This window comes from Budorcas taxicolor, chromosome 5 (genome assembly GCF_023091745.1).
Source record: "Budorcas taxicolor isolate Tak-1 chromosome 5, Takin1.1, whole genome shotgun sequence".
NCBI lineage: Eukaryota > Metazoa > Chordata > Mammalia > Artiodactyla > Bovidae > Budorcas > Budorcas taxicolor.
This window is the reverse complement of record NC_068914.1, coordinates 67,665,213-67,677,731: the sequence shown is the minus strand read 5'-3', so window position 1 is coordinate 67,677,731 and position 12,519 is coordinate 67,665,213. Positions and strand designations below refer to the sequence as shown.

The 12,519-nt window shown below is 38.9% G+C and overlaps 1 protein-coding gene and 1 non-coding gene across 2 annotated transcripts in view; one reads left to right on the top strand and one right to left on the bottom strand.

Annotated features, from left to right (window-relative positions):
- The window catches only part of EEA1 (early endosome antigen 1), a 96,740-nt gene that overhangs the window by 3,948 nt on the left and 80,273 nt on the right, over nucleotides 1–12,519 (top strand). The window contains exon 2 of the mRNA XM_052640534.1: nucleotides 7,821–7,973. Coding sequence (XP_052496494.1) covers nucleotides 7,821–7,973 — 153 coding nt within the window. The remainder of the gene's footprint in view (nucleotides 1–7,820; nucleotides 7,974–12,519) is intronic.
- On the bottom strand, nucleotides 12,072–12,144 carry TRNAC-ACA (transfer RNA cysteine (anticodon ACA)). The gene has a single exon. It is a non-coding gene; the product is annotated as a tRNA-Cys (tRNA).

Sequence of the window (12,519 nt, the reverse complement as noted above, 5' to 3'; positions counted from 1 at the left end):
GACTTGTTTTCAGTTGAAAGCTGGTATAAATGAATTAGGATTAAAAGTGGTATATATGTAAAGAAGCTTCCTATTGTACATGGATTTATGATGGATAGAACAATATCAGTGGAGTCATATGGCGGGTCAAGGTCATATTGCAAAAGTCCTTCTACATCAGGATTTGGTACAGATCAGGATATATTCAGTTTTAAGAAGAAGGTATAGAAATGAGAAGGAACTCAGAGGATGAAAAGTAAAGTAATTACAAAGATGAGTTATAAGACAAGTTTAAAGGCATTAGAGTTACAATGGAGATTAGAGCAAAGAGTAGTAGTGATCATTTTCAAGGCTGAAGTTTGAGAGCAAGCAGGAAAGGACTTAAGAGACAAATTTAATGGGAAGCTTGAGGCAGACAGGAGTTAAGGATTAGTAGCGTAGAAGCTATAAAGTGAGAAGTAGACGGTCCTTCCAGTAATCATTCCTAATAGCTTCTTGTATATTTTTCCACAAAGTTTTAGTGCATTTATATGTTAACGTTATGCAGTATGATCATACTCTTCTAAGAGTTTGATTTTTTTTTTCCAGTTAATATATTTTGGAGAGCTTTCAGTATCAGCACTTTCAGAACTGCCTCTTTTATTATTTATTTTTAATAAATACATTATATTTTATTATATGGCTTACTAAAGTTTAATCATTTCTCTGTTGAAGGACATTTAGTTTGTTTCCAGTTTTGCTGACACGTAACACTGCAGTAGACATGCTTGTATACGTACATGCTTGAATACAAGATCATTCAATGAAATTGTCGACGAGGTAATTTCCTAGTGGTGAGTCAAAGAGTATATACGGTTTTGGATTTAGTTACACTTCCCCAGTGGCTGAGTGGTAAAAAAATTCTGCCTGCTGTGCAGCAGACATAGGCTTGATCCCTGGGTTGGAAAGACCCCTGGAGAAGTAAATGCAACCCACTCCAACCCACTCTGCCTGGGAAATCCCGTGGACAGAGGATGAGGTCTCAAAAGAGTTGGACATGACTTTATGACTAAACAGCAACACTCCCAACACAAGCAGTATTTGAGAATGATGGTTTTCCAACACTCCACAAAAGAGTATTGTCAAAGAGAAAAAAAAAAATCTTGATTTTTACCCAGATACCCTGAAAACTAGAGTAGGAGTTTAGTTCTAGTCTTTTGTTTAACTTCAGTTCAGTTCAGTTGCTCAGTCGTGTCCAACTCTTTGCGACCCCGTGGACCACAGCACGCCAGGCCTCCCTGTCCTCCCAGAGTTTACTCAAACTCATCTCCATTGAGTCGGTGATGCCATCCAAACATCTCGTCCTCTGATGTCCCCTTCTCCTTCTGCCTTTAAACTTTCCCAGCATCAGGGTCTTTTCAAGTGAGTCAGCTCTTCGCATCAGGTGGCCAAAGTATTGGAGTTTCAGCTTCAACATCAGTCCTTCCAGTGAACACTCAGGACTGGTTTCCTTTAGGATGGACTGATTGGATCTTCTTGCAGTCCAAGAGAATCTCAAGAGTTTTGTTTAACTTAGAAAGTTAAAAAAAGAATCTATGGAAAAGAGAATAATGTAAATCTTGGAGGAGTTATGTTAATTATTTCTAATGTATGAGAAGTATTGTGTAGTAAACTCGGGTGGATGCTTTTATTGTGTCCTTACTAGGAAATTTGATAAATACCTCAGTCTTATAGGGCTCTCATCCTCAAAAAGATTCCTTTTCTTTTGTGGAGATGATACAGCACTATATCTGTTGTATCTAATTGTATCTGTTGTGATGCTCTTTAGTTGTGAAGTGTGTCTGATTCTTCTCGACCTCATGAACTGTAACCCACCAGGCTCCTCTGTCCATGGGATTTTCCAGGCAAGAATACTGGAGTAGGTTGCCATGCCCTTTTCCAAATTCTATCTGTTACTGCACAATAAACCATCTCCAAGCTTTGGCTTAAACCCAGCTGCTGGGGTCCAGCCCCGGTGGATCCAGGGAATTCGAAGCGGGGAAGGCGTTGGCGAGGAAAAACTTGTTTATTTAATTAGAAATATAAAGAGATTAAGAGGAAATAGTATAGTAGGAAATTTTAGTGGAGAAAAGAGGCTGAATAACTTGGTTTACGTGGGAAGCCAATAATGTTCCAGACAAGGAGCTTGCACCATCTACGTTAGGCCACCGGCGTCTGTTTGAATATCGGAGGGCGCCCCGCCTTGGGCTCTCTCTCTTACAGATCTTAGAAGCTGGGGCAAGTAAGTAGACATGGCGAGCCTCCACGCCCCAGATGGGAATTCAGCCTGAAATTAGAGTAAAGAGGAGACACGGGGGAAACCAGTCCTTCCAATGACTGGCCCAGCCACTATTGTCTAGAAAGGCCTTTTATACCTTTTTGATTGTACATAGAGATCAATGGGTAATACAAAATTATGCAGCATTAGCAGCCCAAACTCTTATCAAAACCAGGCTTTTCTCTCCATATACCTAGTTGTATACACAAGTCTTAGGTGATTTACATCATCTTCCGGCCAAAAGGGCCAATTAATGTTTTACAGCCTTTTTTCTCATAAGGGTTTGTCAACCAGAAGACTTATTTGTGTTGTTCTTCTCAAAGTCTGGTGCCACTCTCAGAAAACACTAAATAAAGTTACATTCTTACATAGCAAAGATACAGCAATTTATAACAAGTAAAAGGAGTACAGTGATTTATAACAAAAGATAAGTAATTAACTCAAAAGTCTAGTGTTGCTAACATCAAAAGTATTATATATCTTTTTCCATATCCCATTTACGTTGATTAACATCCTCCCAGGTGCCTAAAAGATAAAGAATATGGAGGCCTGGCAGCAATCATTGAGTCAACAGTGAAATATGTCACCAGTATGATTTTTGGCTCTTTAGAAAAGGCTCTGTATCTTTAAGATGTTTTTAAGCTTTGTGCCTCTCGCGGTTGGGGGGCTGCAAGCAATTCACAAGCTGTAAGAGGTTGGGGGAACCTGTTAGGCAAGCTAGAGAGTTATCAGAGGGGGTTTTAAGCCAAGACATTCTTTTGCAGGAGACTGAAGCCCTGAATTAACTTTTTCCAGCGAGTGTCAGAATAGTACGATACAATAAGGCAGGCATATTCTTATTTTTTGGGGGGTACATGCTTGGGAAATACCAGGGGGAAAACCTGAGGCCTGATTCGCCTTGCCCGTCAAGGCCTCTGCCGCATGACCTTGTCACGGGTGGGATTCCTCACGCTGGCTCCCAGCACCCAACACATTTTATTTGCTCTATATTCTGTAGATCAACAGTTGGGGCTAGGTTAAGCAGAATGATCCTTCTGCTGGTCCCTCTTCAGTTCAGTTCAGTCGCTCAGTTGTGTCCGACTCTTAGCGACCCCATGAATTGCAGCACTCCAGGACTCCCAGTCCATCACCAACTCCTGGAGTTCACTCAGACTCATGTCCATCGAGTCAGTGATGCCATCCAGCCATCTCATCCTCTGTCGTCCCGTTCTCCTCCTGCCCCCAATCCCTCCCAGCATCAGAGTCGTTTCCAATGAGTCAACACTTCTCATGAGGTGGCCAAATTACTGGAGTAATTTAGCATCATTCCTTCCAAAGAAATCCCAGGGCTGATCTCCTTTAGAATGGACTAGTAGCATCTGCTTGCAGTCCAAGGGACTCTCAAGAGTCTTCTCCAACACCACAGTTCAAAAGCATCAATTCTTCGGCGCTCAGCTTTCTTCACAGTCCAAGTCTCACATCCATACATGACCACTGGAAAAACCATAGCCTTGACTAGATGGACCTTAGTCGGCAAAGTAATGTCTCTGCTTTTGAATATGCTATCTAGGTTGGTCATAACTTTCCTTCCAAGGAGTAAGTGTCTTTTAATTTCATGGCTGCAGTCACCATCTGCAGTGGTTTTGGAGCCCCCCAAAATAAAGTCTGATACAGTTTCTACTGTTTCCCCATCTATTTCCCATGAAATGATGGGACCAGATGACATGATCTTCGTTTTCTGAATGTTTAGCTTTAAGCCAACTTTTTCACTTTCCACTTTCACTTTCATCAAGAGGCTTTTTAGTTCCTTTTCACTTTCTGCCATAAGGGTGGTGTCATCTGTGTATTTGAGGTTATTGATATTTCTCCTGGCATTCTTGATTCCAGCTTGTGTTTCTTCCAGCCCAGTGTTTCTCATGATGTACTCTGCACAGAAGTTAAATAAGCAGGGTGACAATATACAGCCTTGATGTACTCCCTTTTCCTATTTGGAACCAGTTTGTTGCTCCATGTCCAGTTCTAACTGTTGCTTCCTGACCTGCATGTAGGTTTCTCAAGAGGCAGGTCAGCTGGTCTGGTATTCCCATCTCTTACTAATACAGCTTTGATTGGGATGATACTCTAACATAGTCTGTGTCAGATTGCCAGTAGTATTCATTGGGTCACATGTGTCCAAAGTTAGCCTGGGCTTATGTGGTGATAGAGGAGTTTCCAGCAATGAGTGAACAAATCCCACTGTGCACTCTACTTGTGCCTTATTTGCTAGACTACCATGAGGCAAGGCAAGTCTCATGGCCAGAGCCCGTATGGGAGAGGATTATGCATGAGAATTACAAGGGCATTAAAAAGTAGGTGTGATTTATTGACGGTCATTAACTGTAGTAGTTTACCACCACTTTCTTCTTCCTTGTATTATGAGTGTTACGGAAGTATCAATAACAAATATAATAGTTTAAAGGACAGAAAAATTTCTTATCTAAGGAAAAGTTTTATGATACCACAAGTTGGAAAGACTGATTTCATCAATAGTTGCAAACTTGATTTTCTAGATATTTATTTCTTCTACATATATTAGCTGATATTTTTCTGTAGAGAACTTTTCAGTTTAAACCCGGACTACTTGGTTGCCAGGAACATCAGTGTATACTAGATGGTCAGGATACATGCTTAATTCTTTTTCTTTAATTATGAATTTTCAGAATAAGAGTTGATACTCTAATAGTGATCACTGAGTGTCTTTTTAGTTTGAACTCATGAGTTTTTTTAATACGAATCCTCATGAACTCAATAATTTATATATATTTAGTGGGTTTCAGTTACTTGAAGCCATTGTGATTATTTGATGTGCACCTTGTCCCAGCTTTACCTAGTGGAAGTGCATTTAAGTTGGCTTTGTCATTTTGACAGGACCCTGTTAAGTATTTGATAACTTACTTCCTTTATAGCACAACGTGTCCCAGATTCATCTAATAAGATTTCTCCTCCAGGCTGGACTCATCCATTTCTCTAGAGTCCTGGTTCCTTTTAATGGGAAATGCTATTTAAGTACCACTGTCTGGGCACTTAGGGTACTTATTGCTTCTGTGTTGTCATTGCTTTTAAGCATTGAAGATAAGAACTAGGATATACATGCATACACAGAGAGAGATTTAAAAAGCAAAAAAAGAGAGGAAAAAAATAAAAAGCAAAACAACATGAGGTCAAATTAAATATTATAAAATATTTTCCCTTCTTTGAGTTTATATTTTAAAATTTTATACTGAATGTCTTGGCTCTTAACCTTGACATAATTATTTTTTTCTAAAATATATGTATAATAATTTTAATAATACTAGCATTGCTATTAATAAACTTACAGTTCTTTTTGTTATTGTACTATAGCTCACTAAGGCTATATAGTCAAAACACTGTTCTTAAAACACTTGAAATAGTTCTCTGTGTGACTATACCATTAGCTTGAGATTCAGTTAGTTTTAAAATTTAAAAATTGTGGTAACATAAAATTTAGCACTTTTATCATTTTAAAGTGTACAGTTTAGTGGAATTAAGTACATTCATATTGTGCAACCATTACACCTATCTCCAGAATTGTTTTTATCATTCCCAAACTGAAACTCTCTACCATTATTCCCCCTACCCTAGCCTCTGGTAGTCATTATTTTACTTTCTGTCCCTATGAATTTGATTATTCTAGGTACTCATATTAGTAGAGTCATACATATTGGTCCTTTTATTTCTGGCTTATTTCATTTAGCCTAATGCTTCCTGCTAAAAGCTCAACATTCAGAAAACTAAGATCATGGCATCTAGCCCCATCACTTCATGGCAAATAGATGGGGAAACAGTGGAAACAGTGGCTGACTTTATTTTCTGGGGCTCCAAAATCACTGCAGATGGTGATTGCAGCCATGAAATTAAAAGACACTTACTCCTTGGAAGGAAAGTTATGACCAACCTAAATAGCATATTCAAAAGCAGAGATATTACTTAGTTCCTCTCTTCCCTAACCTTAACAGCCAATCGCTAAGTTAATTCAATCACCTACACAAATTTTAATCTATCCTTTTTTCATCTTCTTTGTCATTAACTCAGTTCAGGATGTCATCATCTCTTTCCTGGACTATTAAAGAAACTTAATTTAACACCCTGTATCTCCACACCACATTTCTGATTTCCCAAAAGACCTCAAATGAGCCACCAGGGGAGACTTGGTAGCTTTAGAGTACAGTTTGAAACCAGGGAGCATGATACCTCCAGCTTTTTTCTTCTTTTTCAGGGTTATTTTGACTGTTGTATATTAGGTATATCAGTGGTCTCTCCTAGTCTAGAGGGAGTGGCCTTATTTAGGAGATGTCCTATGGGTCTCAGAAGCACAGTCCTGCCTGGCCACCAGAGCCGGGTGCTTAAGGGGAGTCTCCTATGCATGCAGCTGGTGGGGCCACAGTTGCAGTGAGGGTGCTGGTGGGCGGAGCGGTTGCTTGGCCAGCTGTGAGACCCAGCCAAGGTGCACTGTTCTCCCACTGGTGCCGATAGGCTGGGTGGAGGATTCCCGTATGGTGCCTGCCAGTGTTCGTGTAGCAAGGCGGCCTGAGATCACATAAATGGCTCCTTCCAGTGACTCAGACCCTGTGGAGCGTGCCAGCTAGTTCCTTTCTCTATAGCAGATGTTTCCAGGTGAGTAGGTGAGTCCCCTCACCTATGGTCCATACACTTTTCTTTTTTCCATGTTAGCGGTTTTATTTACCTCTTCAGTTAGCTGTGGCTTTTTTTTTTTCTTTTCCCTTTGAATCTGTGTGGTCCATGCACTTTTCAGTCTGGTGTTTTTGCCCTGGTTTTCAGGTCATGTCAATCGGTATGCAAGTCCTTTCAGAGCAGGTTTTCTATTCCCTGTAGTCCTGTAGTTTTCCTGTCTTTTGCCTGATGTTTTAGGAGGTTTCCAGTTCCCTTAAGGTCATACCTAAGTATAATGAGTAATAATGTTGCAGGAGGAAAAAAGACCTTTAACCCTCCAAACTGTATCTTTGATGGTGGAATGTTAAATATTGGAGACAGACTGGTAATGGTTGGCATGGTAGTAGATAGGTGGGTGACTAGATAATGTGACCTGTGTTGCTCTTTTTAGCTCCTCTCAAATCATTGTAGTTCAGTTGATATAGTGGAGAGCAATGCAAGAGAAATTAGAATTACAGTGTTTTGGTTCTATTTCTTTCTGATTTTTATTAACAGTACAATTTTGAGAAGTCCCTTAGTTGCTTTGAATCTGTTTTCTCATCTATAGATAAAACATTTTCCCTGCATCTCTCAGAGATGTCATTATGATTAAATAAGATACTCTGAAAGTGAGGTGAAGATGATAAAGCACAATCAAAATAGAAGGTTTATAAAGGTAAACTTTTTATTAATTTAAAAAGACTAAACCTGAGAGAATGCAGACAGAGATACTGATACAGTATTAGGTTCAGTCTTCAATAAAGGATAGCTTCTAGTGCAGTTTGTTGTTGTTATCGAGAGGACATCTCCTTTTCTGTGTAAGGCTAGCCCTGATTACTATTTAGTTATTATATAGCTTATGAGTATATTGTTGACATTTCCTTTGATTTTCCACCTCTTTCTGCTTGTGTTTCAGACTCCTGGGAGAGTTGGCTCTCAAGGTTCAGATTTAGATTCATCAGCAGCTCCTGTAAACACAGTGGATGTCAATCATGAAAGCTCTTCAGAGGTATGAGAAGATTAAGTATTATTTAAGGAAAAACAGCAAATGTTCGGAGTAACGTTTGGTAATTTAAACTTTTGTAGCAAAAGATCTCATAAATCTTTCTTACGAATTGGATCTACACTGTAGGTAGATAATAGTGCTTTGTTGTGAGACTGCAAAAGTGTATATTAAGACTAAAAAATAATATTGACAATTTATATTTAATGTTAAAGTCATCTCAACTTAATGAAGATTTAAAAATCTGTAAAGAATTACCAATTAGTAAGTACTTATGTGTTTGTACTGTCGTGAACAACTAAGCTAATGAAAAATTAGATAAGCTATGATACTTATACATTATTTGTCTTCATTTATAATTTTTAAGAATGTTTATGTTTGATAGCTTCTTAAAAATTAATGGAGAAAGTCTAAAAAAATAACTCATTTTTTGAGAAGTCAGCCATAGAAGTTACTTTATTACTATCATTATTTTTAACGAATAATATACACTCATTATAGAAAAAGGTTAGGTGAGAGAAGAACATAAAAACCATCCATAACTCTGCCTCTGAGAGACGAACACACTCACGTTTCTGATCTGACAGTTTTTGTCAGTTGCCTTTTTCTGGGCCCAGCTGTGCCACCTACCCAGCTCCCTGTTCCCTGCTCTTCCCCATCTCTTGGTTGGTGAGTCTTCTGTGTGTATGTTTCTGTGTATGTCTTTTACCATTCATCTCTCTATTTTGTCTCTTTTTGCCCATCTGTCTTTCATGTATGTGTTTATTAACCATAAGATCTAACAAGACTGAGTGAGAAGAAAGGGATCAGTTGAACTGTATAAAGAGCAAGTTTGAGGAAAACATTCCAAACTGTGTTTTTGATAAGCTCAAAAAGCTCAGTTGTAACCCTGGAAACGAATTTAGTAATAATTGCTGACCCCATTCAGACCAGACGCAAAAAGTCTGCGGTGGTAATGAGCAGTGCCTGGTGATGCCGCTGTATTTTCGTGTTAGTGTTCCTTTTCTATTGTGATAGTTGTACTCTCTTTTTCGTCCTCAAACCTTTCGTGTGTCTCAACTTCTTCCCGCCTTCTCTCAGTCACCTTCTATCCCTCTGAGAGAAAAGGAATCATTAGAAGAATGTTCTCATTTTGTCACTAGAACTATGCTTTAGTCTCTATTCTCTTTATTTCTTCAGTATATGGAAGACAGGTCTCTTCCTGTCAAATTTCAGTCCTTTCTCTTGTGCTTTGGATTCCATTCTCTCTCACATTCTCAGCTTATCTCTTTTCCTGCAACTTTGGTTTTTACCTGTGACGTAAATTTTTCCCATCAACATCCAAATACTGTTCTAGAGGTGGCTCTAACCTGGAACTGTTATTAAGTTCCGTACTTGAAATTTTTCATATTACCAACAAGTGTAAATTACATGTACTAACCTAATTGAGAGCTATTAGTGATTATGAATTCTCAGGTTATTTTTCCCATTTGCCCAGTGCTCAGGTGTTAACTGGTTAAGGTTTCAGTTGAAATCTCTCACTGTGTCTCTCAATTTCTCTTTTTCTCTTAATTTTTCCCTTTTACCCTGAGGTTGGCTTCCCACTTTGAACAGATTCTAGGTTTTAACATTGTGCCCTTAGCGACCGTCTAAATGGAATTTGAAATACCATGGTCTCCAGGATTTTAAAGAAATAGTCAGAAATAAAACAGTGCCCTGGTTTGGTACTCACTTCTTTCATATTTTATGTATTATTATGCATCATGATATATAAAATAGTATCTACATACAGGCTATTATAACAAAAGTACTGAGAGGCTTAAACAATAAACATTTCTCACAGTTCTGGAGGCTGGGATGTTCAAAGGTCTGGCAGATTCTAGGTCTGATGGGGTTTGCTTCCTGGATGAAGAAGGCCATCCTCACATGGTAGAAGGGGCAAGAGAACTCTCTGGGGTCTCTTTTATAAGGATACCTATTCCATTCATTAGGAGTCCACCCTCATGACTTAATCTTATCACATTGGAGGTTAAGATTTCAACATATGAATTTTTAGGGTATACAGACATTCAGTCTGTAATAGGTATACATTATGGATAATACATAATGTAATGTGATATCTTATATCATTTGTTCTCATCAGGACAATTGTTTAGACTATTTCGTATATCACATTGCCAAAGCATATTCTTTGTTTACCCTTTATCTCTTTCTAATCTGACTTCCATCCTTAGTACCTACTGAAGGCACTTGGTAATGACCAGCAAATAACACATCAGATTTTCAGTTTCCTGCTCCAGTGGCTAGAGAAGACTTTTCTTAGGGCTTTTTTAGTAAGTGTCCACTGAAGTGTTCAGATTGCTGGCTTTGACAGCACACAGTCCAGAATATATGAAGTGAAAAGAAAACTCAGAGTACTCACCACTGTCTCAGTCCTTGGCCCCTGAGACCTTAACTGGTCTGTCTTCTTCTCTTTACCTTTCAGCTTTTTATTTTTCTTGTGTTTTATATAATGCCTAGAGAGTTCAGCTGTACTTGGCAGGAAGAATAAAGAAATGTAGCTGTTTCATTTTGTCTGGAACTGAAAATCCAACCATTTTGAGAATTGGAGTATTTATCTTTATATTTTAATGAATTGTAAGAGTTCTTTATCCTTTTATCAATGTTTTGATTGCCTCCTACTCGTTCCGTTGGTGAGGGAAGGATTCCTGTTCTAGGCCTATGGGGATGGCTCAGCACATAATTAGACAAATGAGATCAGCATAGATTGTTATATATACTCATAGCCCAGGGGAAGAGGACACTGCGTGCCATGCAGGGCCACATGGGAATTGCACTTGGGAACAAAATCAATAATCAGGGGCTGGGACAGGCAGGCATTCTGGTGTCAGGTGTATCAGGGAGGTAAGGCCCCTCCACCCCATCCCATTCCTCCAGGAGATGTGATTGGCTTATTTGAGTAATTCCAGGGGCTGGCAGGGAGCTGAAACCTGCTGCTTAGGGATAAGCAGGCCTTGTGAAGAGGAGAAGCTGTTTGGATAGAGGACCTTATCTGTGGGAACAGAGTGGCGAGGGAACTTGCAGTTTAGGGCATTTAAAGCCCTTCTAGTTTGACTAGTTGTCAAAGCAGTGTGTATTGGGCCTTAATTTTAGGCCTTACACCACAATCAGAAATATGTGATGTGTATATTTTTTTCTCAGTCTGTGGCTTGTTTTTCATTTTGTTAATGGTGTCTGTCAAAGAGAAATAGTTTTGTCAGCCTTTTCTTTTATGGCTTTTGCTTTTTGGGTACTACAGAATTTTTGGCCTACTTCAAGGTTGCAAAACTATCCTATGCTGGCATCTGGTTAAAAAGAAATCAAGCTACTTGGATATATTGTACAAGACAGGGAATATAGTCAATATTTTATAATAACTATACATGGACTATAATTTTTAAAAATTGTGAATCACTATGTTGTAACCTATAACTTACAATATTATATATCAACTACACTTCGTTTTAAAAAAGACTGAAAGATGAAAAAATCTTTTAGCTTGTACATTTCAGTCTTTGACTTATTTTAAATTATTGTGTATGGTCCAAATTATGGTTGAGCTTCATTTCTTCCATGTGGGTATGGAAACCACATTTTTCTATATCCTTGTTGTAGTAACCATTTGCTGAAAATGTTACTTTTTCCACTTGAATTGAATTTTCACTTCTGTGGGAAATCTGTTGACCTTATATGTGTGGTTATGTTATTTTCTCTGATCCAGGCATAATGAACTGATTTTGAGGTGTGCCAAGTTATTTCTTATTTTTGAACTTTTGTGTGTGCTAATCTCTATGTCTTACCTGATCTTGCTTTTTCTTGGTTAACTTCTGATTATCCTTCAAGTCTCATTGCAGATAATTGCTTTTTCCTGTCAACTTTTCCTTGACTCTGATGTGAGACAGATGCTTCTTCTATGTGCTTTTGTGGAAAAATATTGCCTATCCTTTTGGTGAAAGTGAAAGTGAAGTCTCAGTCGTGTCTGACTCTTCGCGACCCCATACACTGTAGCCTACCAGGCTCCTCTGTCCATGGGATTTTCCAGGCAAGAGTACTGGAGTGGATTGCCTTTTCCTTCTCCAGGGGCTTTTCCCAACCCAGGGCTCGAACCTGGGTTCTCCTGCATTGTAGACAGATGCTTTACCATCTGAGCCACCAGGGAAGTCCTCTACCCATCCTTTTGGTAATGACTGTTATTGTGAGATTCATTTGTCGAATACTTATTGAAGCCAGACACTGTTCTTGATGCTGGAGTATGGTGTGAGTGAAAAACCTTTATCCTGATGGAATTTAGATTCCACTGGGTGGAAACAGGCAAAACCTAAAACATACAGAGGGAGACAGTTGGTGTTACTGAGAAAAATAAAGCAAGGAAAAGGGAATAGAAAGTGTTTTGGGTGGATGCAATTTCAAATAGAATTGTCAGGGAAGACATCTCTGAGAAGGGGATAGCTCAGAAAGAACTGGATGAAGTGAGGAGATGAATCATGTGGCTTTCTGGAGCAAGCATGTTGCAGGCATGTGGAACAGGTTTTTG